This window comes from Zalophus californianus, chromosome 4, assembly GCF_009762305.2.
Source record: "Zalophus californianus isolate mZalCal1 chromosome 4, mZalCal1.pri.v2, whole genome shotgun sequence".
NCBI lineage: Eukaryota > Metazoa > Chordata > Mammalia > Carnivora > Otariidae > Zalophus > Zalophus californianus.
In genome coordinates, this window is record NC_045598.1 from 17308389 (window position 1) to 17325880 (window position 17492).

The window sequence follows — 17492 nt, forward strand, 5'->3', positions numbered from 1 at the left end:
CTGCTCCGTGGGGAGTCTGCTTCTCTCTCTCCCTCTGCCCCTCCCCCTGCTTGTGCTCTCTCTCAAATAAATAAATAAAATCTTTAAAAGAAAAAAGAGTATAATAATACAATTCGTAGAGACAGAAAGCAGAATAGTGCTTGCCTAGGGCTCAGGAAGGAGGGAATGGGGAATTGCTTAATAGGTATAGAGGTGCAGTTTTGTAAGATGAATATGTTCCGGAGATTGGCTGCACAACGATGTGAATGTACTGAACACTACTGAACTATATGTATACTTAAAAATGATTAAGATCGGTGCTCACTTTGGCAGCACATACACTAAAATTGGAACAATACAGAGATTAGCATGCCCCCTGCACAGGGATGACATGCAAACCCGTGAAGCATTCCATTAAAAGAAAATGTCAAAACAAAGGTTAAAATCATAAATTTTATGTTATGTATATGTTATCACAATTTAAAAAAGGGGCACCTGGGGGCGCCTGGGTGGCTCAGTCAGTTAAGAGTCTGACTCTTGATTTCAGCTCAGGTCATGATCTTAGGGTCATGGGATTGAGCCCTATATGGGGCTCTAAGCTCAGCATGGAGTCTGCTTCAGATGTTCTCTCTCTTTCTGCTTCTGCCCCCCCCACCCTCTGTGTGCACGTGCTCTCTCTCTCAAAGTAAATAATAAAATCTTTTTTTTAAGATTTTTTAAAGATTTTATTTATTTATTCGACAGAGAGAGAGATAGAGCAGAAACACAAGTAGGGGGAGTGGGAGAGGGAGAAGCAGGCTCCCCACTGAGCAGGGAGCCCGATGCGGGGCTTGATCCCAGGACCCTGGGACCATGACCTGAGCCGAAGGCAGACGCTTAACGACTGAGCCACCCAGGTGCCCCCCCCCCTTTTTTTAAAGGGTGCACCTGGTTGGCTTAGTTGGTAAAGCATGCGACTCTTGATCTCGGGGTTGTGAGTTTGAGCCCCATGATGGGTGTAGAGATTACTTAAAGATAAAATCTTTTTTTTAAAGATTTTATTTATTTATTTGACAGAGAGAGACACAGTGAGAGAGGGAATGCAAGCAGGGGGAGTGGGAGAGGGAGAAGCAGGCTTCCCGCTGAGCGGGGAGCCCGATGCGGGGCTCCATCCCAGGACCCTGGGATCATGACCTGAGCCGAAGGCAGACGCTTAATGACTGAGCCACCCAGGCGCCCCACTTAAAGATAAAATCTTTAAAAAACAAAAGAAAACAAAAGAGTATAATAATAGTAACCCAGTTCATGGGGTCTGAGGGTTAGTGGGACAATAAGCCCCTATACTCACAGTAATGACAGTAGCTGACATTCACTAATCAAGTACTTTGTGTCAGGTAGGATTGTAACGTATCCTCACAACCCTTTGAGCCAGGTGCCATTATTACCACCATGTTACAGATGAAAAAGAGAGGCATGGAGAAGTTGTTACATAATGTGCCCAAGATACCTGGCTAGGTCAATGCTCAATAATTAATAGATGTTATTGATACTGTGATACAAAGAAATCATCATCATCATGGTAGAATGCAGTGTAATTATTCAATTGTCACAGCAGTTGCGGGAGTTCTGAGAAACCTCTCTTGCGGCCAGGGGGTTAGAGACGACTTCACAGAAGACGTGCCTCTGGGGAGGGAGGCAGGGGGAGGGGGTGACCTAGGTGAGGAGGGTTAAGAGGTACAAACTTTAGTTATAAAATAAGTAAGTCACGGAGACGAAAAGTACAGCAGGAGTATAGTCAATAATATCGTCAACGTTGTACGGTGACAAGTGGTGCCTATAATCTCTGTGGTGAGCACTGGGTCATGTATAGAGTTGTCAAATCACTACGCTGTACACTGGAAACTAAGAATGTATGTCAACCGTACCTCAATTAAACAACAAAAAAGATGCGCACCTGAGGTGAGCCTTGAAAAATGGGCAAGATTAGGACAGGGGTGGGGGGTGGGGGGTGGGGTCAGAATAGGCAGCCACAGCTGGGAAGGCCCATCAGGTTTTCAAGGGCAGGGCAAATACCTCCCATAGGCCGGAGCAAAGGGGCAGCGGAGGTGGAAGATAAGCCACCCAAGGCAGCAGAGGAGCTTGAAAGTCAAACCAAGGAGTTTGAGTTTTGTTTGCCAGTTGGAGGGGATCCGGTGGAGGAGACTGGGGGGAACGACGCTCAGAGCCGTGCAGGGCAGATGCAGGTAAGGTAGGGATGCTCTGAGCTGGGAGGCCAGTGGAAGGTCTTGGCATCAGTGCAGGAACAAAGAAACCCTGAAAGAATGCTGCTAGTGTTGGGGGAGAGCAGGGTTGGACAAGGGAGGGGCAATAGAATCCGTAACTGACAAAGAGAAGAGGGCAAGGGGGAGGGTCAGAGATGGTTCTAGGTAGCCATCTAGCTGACAAACATGAAAGACAGAAGAGGGCACTTAAGAAAGAGAAGATGTGAGTTTAGTTTCAGATTAATTGTATGGAGAGGGCCAGCGTATTGAGAGGAAAAATCCAGAGAGACACTTGGTGACGTAAGTCTTAAGCTCAAGGAATCTCAGGGCTAAAGACAGATTTGGTAGGCTGGATGAGCCTACTAGGAAAGATTTCTCACTCCATATAGTCTTTCAGATTCCTGTAAACCTTTAGAAAATATCTTCTAAGTTGGTCATAAGATCTTGAATGTACTTTGCTTTCAAGGTCTTTTGGCCATGACATTGCGGGTGAGAAGTCCTCTCCTTCATCCCAAGCATGGTCTCTGTTTCACCTTCCCTGACCTTGCCTTTTTCCTCCCGTAAGGGAGCCATCTCCCCTCCCCCGGGAAGCCTTCTTGGTGGCAGAAGTTCATGCTAACTCCCTTGCAGCTCGCCCTCTTTGTCTTTGACATGAAGGAGGGGATGGGGTTAAATCATGAGTCCCAGGGCGCCTGGGTGGCTCAGTTGTTAAGCGTCTGCCTTCGGCTCAGGTCATGATCCCAGGGTCTTGGGATCGAGTTCCACATCGGGCTCCCTGCTCAGCAGGGAGCCTGCTTCTCCCTCTGCCTCTCCCCCTGCTTATGTTCCCTCTCTCGCTGTGTCTCTAGCAAATAAATAAATAAAATCTTAAAAAAAAAAATCATGAGTCCCAGCCAACAGGCTGTGTGCAAGGACTGTGTGACGAGGGGCACAGGGTACGGGGGCAGGGCAGAGGCCAGCCCTGCAGGGCCTGTGGATCCTGCCAAACACAGTGGGGGGAAATGGAAGGCCTGAAATTTGGGGTGGTAGAGGGGGGGCACTATAACATGATCAGATTTGCAATTTTGAAAAGCCTATTCTGGTCAGTGCAGGGGAGAGCATGAACTGGAACAGGTCCAGAGTGGACACAGGAAGACCAGTTGGGAGGGTATTGATGTCTGCTGATGAACACAGTCTGAGGCCTATTCATGCTTTTCTGTGTCCTTTTGTGAAGTGGAAGTGTACTGTATAGATGTGCGGACTGGAGCCGACTTGTTCTTGTGCTGTTTAATCTGACTCACTCCTTTGTAAACAGTAAGGTTATTGAGGGCGGAGATTCAGTGTTTGTACTTTTTCCTGTGTTGTAATTCCCCACGACACCAGGAACACAATGGGTATTAGGACTGTGACTACTGAAATTCACCCCACGGGGCCACCTGAAACAGCCCGAAGTAACATTTATTGACACAGTTATATTGATAATTGTTGCTTTTGGTTTCTAGACATTTGGATGGAAGATTTGATCATGCAAAGAAAAAGTTGGATATCTCAACCCTCACTACTCAAAGCATGGTCTCTGGACCAGCAGCATCAGAATCACCTGGGAGCTTGTAAGAAATGAAAAATCTCAAAAAAATAGAAAATTAAAAATAAATAAATAAATAAAAGTTAACCAAAAAAAAAAAAAAAAGGCAGGGGACACCTGGGTGGTTCAGTCGGTTAAGTGTCCAGCTCTTGATTTCCGCTCAGGTCATGCTCTCAGGGTCATGAGTTTGAGCCCCACTTGGGGGCTCAGGGCTGGACGTGGAGTCTGCTTGAGATGCTCTCTCTCCCTTTCCCGCTGCCCCTCCCCCCACCCTGCTTGCGTACGCATTCTCTCTCTCAAAAATAAATAAGTAAACGTTAAAAAAAGAAAAAAAAGAAAAACTCAGACTCCCCTCCCCCCAGCCCAGACCGGTTGAATCAGTATCTTCATTTTAACATGATCCCCAGGGGATTCGGGCCTAGTTTAAGAAGCACCTGGCTGTGTAAACAACACGGCTCCCCACTCCTGTGGGTAATATTTGTACCTCAGGTATGCCATTTATCACATCCTGTCCGGTGTGGAAGACTGCTTATGGTTTCTTTCCCTGCCAGGCCGGGCATTCCTGGAAGGCAGGGGCTGAGCATTGTGTTCGGCTCCGGAGCTTCCATAGCATCAAGCACAATGACAGGAAGCAGAAGACCAAGGTTTTGGTCCTGGTTCTGCCACTGACAAGCTCTGTGTGTTTTATCTTCTGAGAGAACATTTTCCGTCCTTGGGGCGCCTGGGTGGCTCAGTCGTTAGGCGTCTGCCTTCGGCTCAGGTCATGATCCCGGGGTCCTGGGATCGAGCCCCGCATCGGGCTCCCTGCTCAACGGGAAGCCTGCTTCTCCCTCTCCCACTCCCCCTGCTTGTGGTCCCTCTCTTGCTGTGTCTCTCTCTGTCAAATAAATAAATAAAATCTTAAAAAAAAAAAAAAGATTTTCTGTCCTTCCAAATGACCCACCCCAAATCTGACGTTGGCAAGGCTGAAGATGGTGGCCGATTTCTATGCACCGTTTCCTTCCTATCCACCATTTCGTCTATAGGAGGAAGCACGTTATGGGTGGAAGGAGGAAGGCAGTAATCAGTTCCAGAGTGGATGAGGCCCGGGCATATAAGGAACGTGGGCAGAAGTTACTCCCAACAGCTGCCCTAAGAGGGAACCAAGGCAGACAGAAACCAGCCGCCTCCGTGCCATCACACTGTGAAGTAGGCACTCGGGCTGCTCCTATATTTACAGGTAAGAAAGTGGCTCAGAGAGGTTCAGTGACTTGCCCAAATTGCCAGGAGTTCACAGACTCCTGTACTTAGGCCATTTTAGGAAACACAGAGTCCAGGAGGCTCAGCCTGGGGCTCTCAGGAAGGCTAGGGACAGTCAGAGACTGAGACCCTGGACATGCCCACCAGGCCTGCTCACAAGGCTTTTCCAGAAGGTTCTAGATTTGCCTAAAGCTCCTATAAGCCTAAAAAAACCAAGCCAATGTCATTGTAGGAGGAGCATGACAAGGCCCCTCGTGGCCCTGCAGACTTCCTCTGAAGCTCAGGCCATGGATGGAGCTGTGCTGACCAGGTTCTGAGCCCCAGGATCTGCAGAACTTGGGCATCACTGTACCCTTCACTCCGAAAACCTGAGCTCAAGAGGATCTGTTCCCTGCCTAGAGGGACCGGGTCTGGAGTCCTTAAAGGCCCCCGAAGTCAGCTATGAACAGGGGATAGCAGAGAGTCTGGGAAGAGATCTTTCTATACAGCGTGGGAGTCCCATCTGCCAATGCCAAGCAGGGTACCAGCTGTTGCACACGTGACTCTGGGGTGGGGTGGGGTAAGCTTTGTGTCCGGCTGGTATTTTTCAATTCACTAAAAGCTGAGAGGTTGGGATGTGAGGGAAGGGACTCAAAGCAAAGGACTGTCAGCCCATAGTCCAAGACATGACACCTCAGCCATGAGGCTCTGAAGTCTCTGAGCTCCTACAAGAGGTTTGTCGACACAGACTCTGAGCATCATACCCCAATCAGGCTCCCCTGTTAGCGAATCAATTTTAATAACAGATTATTAGTTTGCAAAAGAATTCTCCCTCTGATCCCTAAGACCCCATTCAGAATTCAGCATTTTTCTTCATCTTAATTTTTATTTTTTCTCCAGCTACAATGGCTTAGTGCTTTCTCTTTGTTCTTCCTCACCTTGTTCACCGAAATCCTGGCTGGCGGTTCTATCAGCAGAACTACAAAACCAAAAAGGCAATACAATTTTAGAGCTCTCCCTGTGTCACCCAAGGAAGCCAGGGGCGGGGGAGACATGAAAAAGAAGGTAGTATCTGGAGCCACAGAAACCAGAGTCCAAATCCCAGTTCTGCCCTTATTAGCTGTGTGGCCTTGAATAAATCACTCAACTGTAAAATGGGATCATAATTCTGGCCAGTGCAAGAGGCTAGCAGGTAATAAATAAGAGGAAATTCGATGCTGGGCGCATGGTGGGCTTTTAATTCATGGTCAAAAATATCACTGTGATTGTCAGTTATCAGTTGGCTAGACTTTAGGCCTCCCACATGGCAATGGGCACTACCTGAAAATGTTGTCAGAAGTCATGTAGCTGCCATCTCTAGTGGGCCCTGTCGCTCTAATAGGAATGAAGGAAGAGGAGCTGGGTTTGGAGCATGCAGAATGTCCTCTCCCCAACAGTAATAATCACAAGAGCTACCATTTATTGAGCACTTACTCTGGGCTAAGCAATAGTACATCCTCATGATCACCCTATGAGGTAGGCACTATATATATCACTCCCATTTTCACAGGCAAAAAGTAATTCAGACAGGTTTAGTGACTTACCCAAACTCCCATAATACTGGTAGGTAACAAACTCAGAATAATAAGAATGGTGGTTTCTGTGTGCCAGCCCATAAGTGCTCAGGGCTTTTTTTGTTGTTGTGGTTGCTACAGGTTGTGCACTGCACAAGAGAGCCTGGCCCCAGGGCAAGTTGGGGCTGAAACTTAGCTCCTGCCCTGTTTGCCTAGCTCTGTACCCTGGTGCAAGGCTATGACCACTTGGGAGGCAGGGAGACCTTTTTTTGATTTGACAAAGATACCGTATGAGCTATCAGCTGTTAATAACAAAGCTGTTAATGCTTTGTTTATATTACCTTCTCTAATTCCTCAAAACAGCTCTGTAGACTAGATATTAATACTCCCTTTTTATAGATGAGGAAATTCAGGCCTGGAGAGTTCAGGTCACTTAGCAAAGTCACTTTGTAAGTGATAAAGGTAGAATCTGAGCCTGATGCCAAAGCCCACACTCTAAACCACTAGGCCACTAAGCTGGCCCCATCCCTAAGTGCTCAATAGGTGAATAAATGAAAAATACACCATCATCTGACTTTTACCTTAAAAAATATGGCAGTTCTAATGAGGCCCCAGGGCTATCAAGGCCCTTAGTAAGGTTGCAGAAAACTCAATCGATCAGGAATTTGGAGTATTGTCTTTCAGGGCTCCAAACTGCATGGCTTTATGTTTGCTAAGTATTTTTCAGTAGCTCAATTTCCTCGCCTGAAAGTGAGAGTAATATTGTAAGGAACATTTCTCATAGTTGTTTGCCAAGTGTGTATGTGTGTATAATAATCTTCACATCAGCCATGGGAGAAAGGCATTATCATCACCCTTTTGCTCAGGGAGGTGAGTGACATGCTCAGGGCCACACAACGAGTAGGGCAGAGTGGGACCTATAACCAGGGCTCCCGAATCCCAGCCAGTCTTAGGCTCCTTGCTAAGTACCTCAGAACTTTTGGAGCACTGCCGGCTGCCTGGTGGCCCAGACATCACCCAGTGCCCATGCAAGTCAGACGGTAATGGAAACTGACATTAGTCACACGATCACACTGAGTTTTTTTCAGAAGAAGACGTGGCAGGAAGGAGCACTCTGGGAGGAGTCTTTGCTTGGCTCCCATGCCTGAAAACAAAACCTCTGTCTTTGCAGGGGCTGGGACACCCCAAATTACAGTCTTGGGTAACGTAGGGCTCTTCCAGAGCTGCCTTACAAAGGGAGGATGACCTGGGAGCTATTTGGTGGCAATGCCCCCTGACAGGGCTCAGTCTTCCTGTCATCCCCAGCTCTGGCAGGGTTCAAAGGAAGTCCCATCTGTGAAAGCACTTTGCAAAGAGGTGCAGTCCAAAGGCAGAGTGCTGTTGTTTTCCCTCCCTTCTGTGGATCTCAGGAGGCTGACTTGCATCTATGCTCAAATGACAGACTTGCCCATCCTGTGATAAAATGTGGACTGTTCCTCCCACCCGCACTGGGTGCCTTCCAGAACAAAAACATGCACATGTGACCTCTCCCCGCCTCCCCAACAACCGTCTGCCTCTATCTCCAGCTCTGCAGACCCACTCTGCACAGGCTGATCAGCCCCCCTTCTTGGCTGTGGGTATAGTACTCCTTCTGTGGGTCAGCGGCTGTGGATGACAGGGAAGGGAGAAAGTTATGGACATACAGACCTTCCAGCGATTGCCACATTCATTGCATAAGACAAAGGTAGTCATGGGCTCATCAGCACTGCGTGTTTGCACCTGAGAGAGAGAGAGAGAGCGAGGGCTGGACCATTCAGGAATTCATCCCCATGCTCTAAGACCTGCCATAGCTCCCACTGTCTGTAGCAGTAGGTCCAAATCCCAGAGCTTGGCACTGCTATTCCCGACCCATTTCGGCAACTCCTTCATCGCTGAGAACTCCAGAGTGTGCACCTCCTCTCTCAGGCCCATCAGCTCACCTCCAGTGCCTCACTGGCTCAACCAGTCCTCTGCACTTTCACTTTTGTTCTTCATCCTTCTGAACTGATCCCTCTTCTCTTGCCTCAAGGCTCATCTCCTACAGGAATTATTTCCTGACTCACCTCTGAACACACCCTATCTGCTGACCCTCACTGGTCAGAACTTCAGGGAGCTGGAAGCACCCTTAAAGATCTTCTAGTTCGTTCCTCTATCTATCTATCTATCTATCTATCTATCTATCTATCTATCTATCTATCTATCTATCTATCTATCTATCATCTATCCATCCACCTAAGTGGGCTCCACGCCCAGCTCCCAGTGCAGAGCTCAAACTCACAACCCTGAGTTCAAGACCAGAGCCGAGATCAAGAGTCCGACACTTCACGAACTGAGTCCAGGTGCCCCTCCCCCTCATTCCTTATGTTAGAGGTGCAAGACTTGAGGCCCAGAGAGGAAAAGCAAGTTGAAGATCAGTGGACCCCTGGGACTCTTTAATGTCTTGTTTCCTAGTTTCTCACACCTTTGACCAAACCAGGCAGATGGCAGGAATCGGGCTTCCTGCGGCAAATCCCTTCCATTTGAAGATTTAACAATTACTCTTCTGATTTTCTACAGCCAACCCTGGATGAGCATGACGTGTTACTTTGCTGACACTCACCTCTGACTGTGATGTCAGCTGGGAGTCTGTGAGGGGGGAGGCGGTGGGTAGTTGCAGGGCTCCTGAGTGAGCCCAATGGTGGGCCAAGAGGGCACAGCTCAGCCCAGCCTCCTTACTGCAGAGTGGTAACACGGGAGGGACAATAACACTGGGGTTTCTCTGTGCAGAGAAAACTCGGCTAATGGGCGGTTTACTTCTGGTGGGAGGCGATGCACAGGAAACACATCACTCCACATGGAAATGTGCTTGGAAGAAAGCAGGAGGCTTGCACAAGCATCCCTGAATTCCTGAATGGGAATTCTTTGAGAGACTCCTCCAGAACAACAAGGCTGGCTGTATTTCTGCTGCAGCCACAGATTCCCGTGAGCAAGGTGCTCTTGATAAACCTTGCTTGCCCAGCAGATGGAAGAATGAATAGAGTTCTAGAATGACCAAGTACAAATTAGAATCCAAGAAGAGTGGTGCCCCAAGAACATAATATGTACAACTCAGAAACAGAAGGCAGTTCTTGGGTTTTAAGTCTTTCAGAGAAGCGGGCTCCACAGCCTTTTGCGACCCCCCCCCCCCCCGATGCCAGGACACTGGTCTTCAGCCTTAGGACTTGGGGCTAAATGCCTTCAATTCTCTGGCCACGTTGGCTCTATTACAGGCAGGCAGAAAAGTTTAGATCAGGGTTTGTTACTATCTCTGCCATTTATGACTGTCTTGGCCACCTTGGACAAAGCTGCGAAGCTTGACTCTTGCCTGGGCCTCAGTTTCCCAAGTATGAAACGAGGGAGCTAAGTTTTCTATTGCTAAGTTTTTCCAACCATCTGTGACTCTACAGATGTCCGTGCCTGGTGAGTCTGGTTCCTCCTATTCTTGCTTCAGGGCAGGCCAGAGCATGCTGGCCGTGGCTCACAGACCCCAATCTGGGTGATTCTACATGCAGGAGAACATTTTCTAGAAGCCACGGGTGCAGCATGGTGGTGGACCAAGACTTGGCCTTCTCTCTGCAGCCCGGAGTTTTAGTCCTTTCTCCCCATCCCCCCCAACCCCTGGCTCCTCCCTAAGCTGCCTCTCCACCTCCAAGCCCTCATAGTCCCCTGTCCCACACCTGGTTATAGGTACAGTTCTTCTTCTTGCATTTGCTGCACTGGAAAAGGTCAGTGGTGGTGCCGCCTGTCTTGGCCATCTGGTGCTCACGGATTGCCTCCTGGGTCATGGCGTTCCTCAGTTCCCTCAGCTCATCGCTGGCCATTTCCTGGAGAGAAAGCAGTCTGCCCTTCAGGGTGAGAGAGTCCCAGGGGCCCTGCCCCCCACCCGGTTTCTAGAGAGCCTGAACAGAGGAGAGGGGAACATGCTGGGCTGAGGACAAGGAGCTGGAGGGAGGCCTGGACTCCTGGCCTTGGTCCAGCTTGGAAAAGGCTATACCCAAAGAGTCCCCATCCCGCTCTGGGTGGAAGGACAAACCTGCAGGCTCTGACTGGGCCAAGAGCAGGAGGGCGTGTGTGGGAGAGCAGAAGGCAAACAGCTTCCACCCCAGGGGCAATAGCTTGTGTACATTTCCTCAGATCTGGTGCTCACCCTGCCTGCCAGGACCTTGGGTACCTGCCTGAACCTCCTGCTTGAGCTGCCTGGACGGTGACCCCCTGATCTGCGCTGTTCCCTTTATCTTTCCGGTCTGGACTTGACCCGGTGCCTATCCAAACTGAGATCACGGCCTGCTGGGAACCTTGACTTGCTGTGGCGACCCTGACCCACGCGGGACCCGAAGCTCCTGGGTTCACATAGCTAACTGCTCCCCTGCATCACAGAACATCTTTTTCTTTAAGCTCCTATAGAACAGGGGCACCTGGGTGGCTCAGTCGTTAAGCGTCTGCCTTCAGCTCAGGTCATGGTCCCAGGGTCCTGGCATCGAGCCCCGCATTGGGCTCCCTGCTCGGCGGGAAGCCTGCTTCTCCCTCTCCTACTCCCCCTGCTTGTGTTCCTGCTCTCGCTGTGTCTCTCTCTGTCAAATAAATAAATAAAATCTTTTTTTTTTTTTTAAAAGCTCTCAGTCCCACGTCTCCTGTCAGCTCACTGCAGACACTCAGTGTTTGCATTATCCAGGTCCTACCTTTATCCATCTCCCTGGCTGTCTGACTCCCCTTTAAACCTCTGCCAGAGGACAGCAGAGGAGGGGACACTCAAACTGGAGAGAGTTCTAGGTAAGGTTGGTTTAGGGGAGGAGGGATGGCCGGAGCTAATGTTAAAAGGAGAACCGGGGTGCCTGGGTGGCTCAGTTGGTTGAGCAACTGCCTTCAGCTCAGGTCATGATCCTGGAGTCCCTGGATCGAGTCCCTCATCGGGCTCCCTGCTCAGCGGGGAGTCTGCTTCTCCCTCTGACCCTCTTCCCTCTCGTGCTCTCTATCTCTCAAATAAATAAATAAAATCTTTAAAAAAAAAAAAAAGGAGAACCTGGCGCCGGCTAAACATTTCCACTGTTGCTATCTATCCCAACTCTTTAAACCACGGAAAACAGAGTTGGCAAAAAGGTCAAGTGACTATAGTGTGCTGACCACTGCATTATCACCACCTGGGCTTCCTGATGAAATGCAGAGTCCTCTGAATCCAAAATCTTAAGGGCAGGCCTGGGAATCTTACTAGTGCCCTGAAGTTATTCTGGTGCATGCCAATGTGTTAAGTCCAGCCCTATTAAGTTCAAGGACTAGGTCCTAACCATGGGCAGGAGTATACAGAAAAACAAATCAACCTGGGGCCATATAAACAAAAAGCAGCTAATTTTAATTTGGGGGAAAATCCAGAGCATAATGCATTCATTCAAAATGTATCGAGTGTCAATTTACTGAATGCCTTTAACTGCATTTGTGTGCTGGTGAATGGGCCTTGGCCTCACTAGTGCCCGATTTCCATAGTGTAAATGCTCCTCCCACGGCCAATTTCAAGCTACGAATGTAGTGTAACTGAGTGCAGAGCTAAAAAACAAACAAACAAACAAAAAAAACTGAGTGCAGAGCTGGGAATAGCTACACAGGATCACCTCTCTTGAGCTGGTAGGTGCCGACCGCGGACTGCTGCTTCTGAGCCCTAAGGATTCAGATATGAAGATTTGCTTCCTGTCCTCAGGTAATGCTAATCTGGCACAGCAGCCAGGTATTTAGACAGGATTGTGAGATAGCATAGGAGGTACTTAATGCGGAGGTATACAAAGTATAGGGGGAAGCCCAGCGTAGGATGGCTAACTGCTTCGGGGCAGGGGAGGCTGTTAAAGAAGCTGACACCTTAACCAGCCTTGAAAGATAAGCAGGAGTTCCCAAGGGAGACAGCAGTTGAGAAAGAGAATAGTAGACACAAAAGATCAGGCAAGAATAACGCGTTTGGGGAAGGGTGTTTGGGGATGGGTTCAAGCTGGGACATGTGGCAGGGGGGTCAGATCGTGGAAAGGGGGGTTCTGTGTGCCAGCTAAGGAACAGAGAACAGAAAGAACACCCACTCACCAATCCATTTGCCTGTCTCTGCCCTGCCTCATGGAGGAGGTAGTGTCAAAGGCACGTGGAGTGAACACAGTGCTGTAGTAATACTATAGTTCTATAATAAGGTGGGGCATGAGGATGCAGATGGAGCGGGAGAGGACACTGGTCCTTGTGTGTACACATCTCTGGAGGAGGAACCCCGAAGGTGAACCCCGTGAGTATGTGCTGCACACCTATGCGGTGCCGGGTACGGGTCTCAGTGCTGGGCGAGCAGCGGACAAACAAAACCCCCCTCCTCACGGGGCTGACGGTATAGCCACTCAACAGCTCTAAAGAACATCTCAGAATCAACTCCATTCTGGGATACGTCTGGGTAGAGAGGAGAAGAGGGAAGACTGAGGGAGACACGGGATGCGGAGAGGGACACCCACGTCCACGGGCATCAGCTCTCCCAGGCTCTCCCTGTCCCCTGAGCCAGGGCACAGCAGGCCGCCCAAACCCAAGCTGTTCTTTTTCTTACTGGGGCAAAAATGGTCTTCTATTTCTTATAGAAACTTCCTGCCTGGGGCCAAAGAGGTCCCCAAGGTGAAGGTCTCCACTGCGTTCGGTGCCTGGGCTGCTGGCAGAGGGTAGGGTCCTTGGTGCCTGGCCCTGTGGAGGACCTGCTAAGTTCTCGGCTTGCCCCTCTTGGTCTGGTCAGCCTCTTCATGGGCATGGGTTGACCACCTGATTCTCTTGCTCTGTTCTAGTGAACGGTCCTTGGGTGGGGCCACACCATCCACACATCTGGCTTTGGCCAGTTACTTTGCTGGGTTGTCTCGGGCCTGTCTTTGTCTTAATCCAGACACTCAGCTCCATTCTGACCTCTAGTTTATGGGAACTTGCTGGGTTTGGCTCAAACCTGTGTCTATACCTTGCTCTTGGTTCTCCTGGGCCTGGTCTCCCCATGCCTTGGATTGCCTGGAAGAGTCTCTTGGTAGCATTCCTACAATGCACATGCATAGAGGTAGAGGGACCCCAGAGCCATGGAGTGAGGGACAGGGACGAGGAAACACAAGGCCAGGTTTCCATAAAAGTCACAGCTTCTCCTTGCAAGGAAAGAGAAGATTCTGTAAAGCCAAGTTGCAATTTGTAACTCTGGGCATACGTTGCTATTTGCCTAAAAAGATCAGATTTTTTTTTTTAAGATTTAATTTATTCATTTGAGAGAGACCACATGTGCGCCAGAGAGACAAGCTGGGGGAGGGGCAGAGGGAGAGGGAGAAGCAGGCTCCCCACCGAGCAGGGAGCCCAACGCAGGGCTCGATCCCAGGACCCTGAGATCACAACCTGAGCCGAAGGCAGATGCTCAACCAACTGAGCCACCCAGGTGCCCAAGATCAGATATTTTGAATTAAGCAGAGAACCCCGGTTCACCTGTGCCAAGTTCCCCATTTTTATACTAAAGCCAGGGCTCACTCTTGTTTTGGGTATTTGAGGAAAGCAATGAAGAGAAGAAATGTATATACCCCCGCTACATCCCCCCCCAACATATACTAAATACCAAGTACACTCCACACACCACACACATTACACACCACACATATCACAAACACACACAGGCACACCCTTGCCAACAGTTTCAGAGGGTTCCTAGATGTCCTGAGGCACAGCCAGACTCCAGGATCCCAACGCACTTCCACTCCCCTTGTCCGGGCCACTTTGATTTAGTGGTGCTTGCACGGAATCCCCTCGATCAGCCCTGGCAACAAAGGGCCACTCATACCTGAGGGTGTACAAAAGGTGTTTCCAAGATGTGGGCTCTGAAATAAACCGATCTGGGTTCGAATTTTTATCTGTCACTTACTAGTTGTGTGTGGCTTCAGTTTTTCTCATCCATAAAATGGGGATAATTATTTCCTCTTTCACAGCATGGTGCCCAGGGTTACATGAAATGGTCAGTGACTGAGCCTATCATGTACGAATTCTGGGGAGGGCTTTATGTATATTAACCTAAACACTCACATATATTAACTCATTCAGTTCTTCACGAGATAGCTATTATTTCTTATTTTTATTTTTTAAGGCGTGGAGCGTGGAGCCCAACTCAGGGCTTGAACTCACAACCCTCAGATCAAGACCAGAGCTGAGGCCAAGAGTCAGACGCTTAACCCACTGAGCCACCCAGACACCCCATGTTAGTTATTATTATTATTCCTGTTTGACAGATGAGAAAACTGAGGCACAGAGAGGTTAAGTAGCTTGTCTAAGAGCACACTAAGTGTGCTAAGTGAGAGAGGCAGAATTCAAACCCATGCAGTTCTGAAGCTTGTAACCACTGCCCATACTTCCTCGGACAGGCTGTTCCCTTTTCCTTCCCTTCTTGACCCCTTCAAGTTGGGTCAGTCCTTCCCTGCTGTAAGTTCCCATGGTGGCTCGATCGTGGCACTTACCACCTCTGTACTGTACAAAGTTGAAAATATGTCTGTCTCCCCACCTTGGACTGTGTTCCGCGGAGACAGGCTCTGCTAATCTGGCTTGGGCCCAGGACTGAACGAGGCAGGAGAGGGAGGTAGACGACCAAGCAGTAGAGAGTGGGTGTTCTGGGGCCAGACAGCTTGGCTTCTGGCTTTGACATTTTCTTTTTCTCTTTTTTTAAAGATTTTTTTTTTTTTTTAAGTAATCTCTACACCCAACGTGGGGCTTGCACTCACAAGAGCCCCTGAGATCAAGAGTCGCACGTTCCACTGACTGAGCCAACCGCGCCCCTGGTTTTGACATCTTCTAGCTGTGTGTGTAGGCAAATCAGTTAACTCCTCTGAGCCTCAGTATCCTCTTCTGTAAAATGGGGATACTAAACATTTCTACCTCAGATGCTGTGAAGATATAATTGGCCAATGAGCCTAAGGCACTTAGCACCATGTTTAATTCATAGTGGCTGTGTTCACTATCCTGATGGTCCAGAAGCCCAGAGGGATGGGGAGTCTGAGAGGGTCTGGCTGAAAAAGCCCCCAGGTTGTCTCCCCTGAGTCACAAGGCACAGACACGGGCAAAGCCAGAGGGGCCTGGCCTCCGACCCCACCACTCAACGGTCCCAGCCCCACTCTCACCTCTGCCGTCATCCTGGCAATGAGCCCAGCAGAAATGGTCCCGCTGAGCACATTCCTCCTCAGGCTGGGGTTCCTGGGGTCTTTGAGGTTGCTGATTCGGCTGCGCACCCGGTTCCGGTACTTCATGTCCGTGCTCTTGAGCTCCTGGTAGATATGTGACCAGATGTGTCAAGGACCAGCGAGCTGCTCGTGGAGGGGCACAGAAGGATGGGGAGCCACTCCCTGAAGCCCGAGGAGCCCCAGGACCATCTGCTCCTCTCCTCGGACTTGTACAGGGATTGGGCACCTACGTGGCCTCTGACCTCCGAAGTGGGGATCTCACTCGGGCATTTAGGGTCAGCAACGCATCAGGGACAGCAAGCACTGTGGTGTCCGGGCCCCCAGGGATGGGCATCCTGGGTTTGTCTGAGCCTTTTATGTGACTCGGGTGAGTCACATGACTTCTTTGTGCCTCAGTTTCCTTATTTATAAAATATAGGGCTGTTATGAGGATTTAGCAAGCTACACCGCATGATGCACTAGGCTGGTGTCTGGGATATCAAGTGCTCAACATTTAGGGGCTGTTAGGATGAAGACAGTGATGAAGATAACCCCCAGTTTTGAAGGGCCTCTGGAAGGTAGGAGTCCAGCTATCAGAGGAAAACAGATGATGAGGAGCCTCATGTTGAAGGCTCAGAGAGGTATTGCAATAAAGACCTCATTTTGTTCAGTTGTGTTCCCAACATATTCGAGCATAGAACCCCCTCCCCCCGCCCCCTCCCCTTTTTTCCCTAGAAAGACCTATTACCATGCCATGGAACCCACTTTGGGAATTGCTGGTCAGAGTTACTTCTGTCATGAATAGATAAGGAAGCTAAGACTTAGAAAGGACGCGGGGGCCCTTGCTCAAGGTCACAGGGCAAATTCCCGGCAGAGACAGGGCGGGAAGCCAGACGCCCCTCGGACGGTAATGTTCTCTCCTCTCACGCGGCAGGAAGTCGCCCCTGACCACCGACCACAGCGAGCTCTCTGTCCAGACAGGTCGCCCACCCCCTCCTCCCTTCCCCACCCTCTGGAGGGGACTCAGGACATGGAATCCAAAAGCCAGGGAACACAGCCGCAGTGTCTTGGTCTCCCACGCCAAGCAGGATCAGGAAGACAAACCCTTTGCTGGGAAGAGCCATATGCGAGAAAGGCTGTGGGGAATCTGGACGCATGGAAACAGCTGACTTGCTAGAAGTGGTGGGAGCAAGGTGGTGTTAGCTATTTTTTTCTGCGATTGCTGTTTTTTTTTTTTTTTAAGGTTTTATTTATTTGAGAGAGAGAGAATGAGAGATAGAGAGCACGAGAGGGAAGAGGGTCAGAGGGAGAAGCAGACTCTCTGCCGAGCAGGGAGCCCGATGCGGGACTCAATCCTGGGACTCCAGGATCATGACCTGAGCCGAAGGCAGTCGCCTAACCAACTGAGACAGATCTTTTGGGGACCCAGAGCATTGAAGCCCCCGGAACTTATCCTCCCCCTTATCTCCCACCTTCTAAGAACAAAGAGGTAAAGGGCTTGATGCAGCTCCGATTTCCTGTCCTTCAGAAGAGGGAGGAAGGGAAGGAGGAAAGGCCAGGAGTGGAACCACGTACCAGGTCACCCGGCCTTTGCTTCCAACTGGGCTTGAAAGTCGAAGGGACCTGTTTGGAGGGATGACTGCTCGGAGAGAATAAAGATGAAGCTCAGAGTTTCGCTCTGTGTTCCTGAACCATTGGGATTGATGAAAATGTACTTGGTGAGGAGTTCGATAGCCTC

General features: G+C 49.7%; 1 protein-coding gene and 1 non-coding gene across 3 annotated transcripts in view; one reads left to right on the plus strand and one right to left on the minus strand.

Moving 5' to 3' along the window:
• Positions 1-296: 296 nt before the first annotated feature.
• Positions 297-400, plus strand: LOC113917346. Its single transcript, XR_003518210.1, has one exon. It is a non-coding gene; the product is annotated as a U6 spliceosomal RNA (small nuclear RNA).
• A 5384-nt stretch (positions 401-5784) lies between these two features.
• The window catches only part of TCEA3 (transcription elongation factor A3), a 36287-nt gene continuing 24579 nt past the window's right edge, over positions 5785-17492 (minus strand). For both annotated transcript variants that reach the window (XM_027625183.1, XM_027625174.1), the window contains 4 exons: positions 15716-15870; positions 10268-10414; positions 8241-8312; positions 5785-5980 (listed from right to left, as the gene is read on the minus strand). In XM_027625183.1, the coding sequence (XP_027480984.1) occupies positions 5972-5980; positions 8241-8312; positions 10268-10414; positions 15716-15870 (383 nt within the window). In that variant the 3' untranslated portion in view covers positions 5785-5971. The remainder of the gene's footprint in view (positions 5981-8240; positions 8313-10267; positions 10415-15715; positions 15871-17492) is intronic.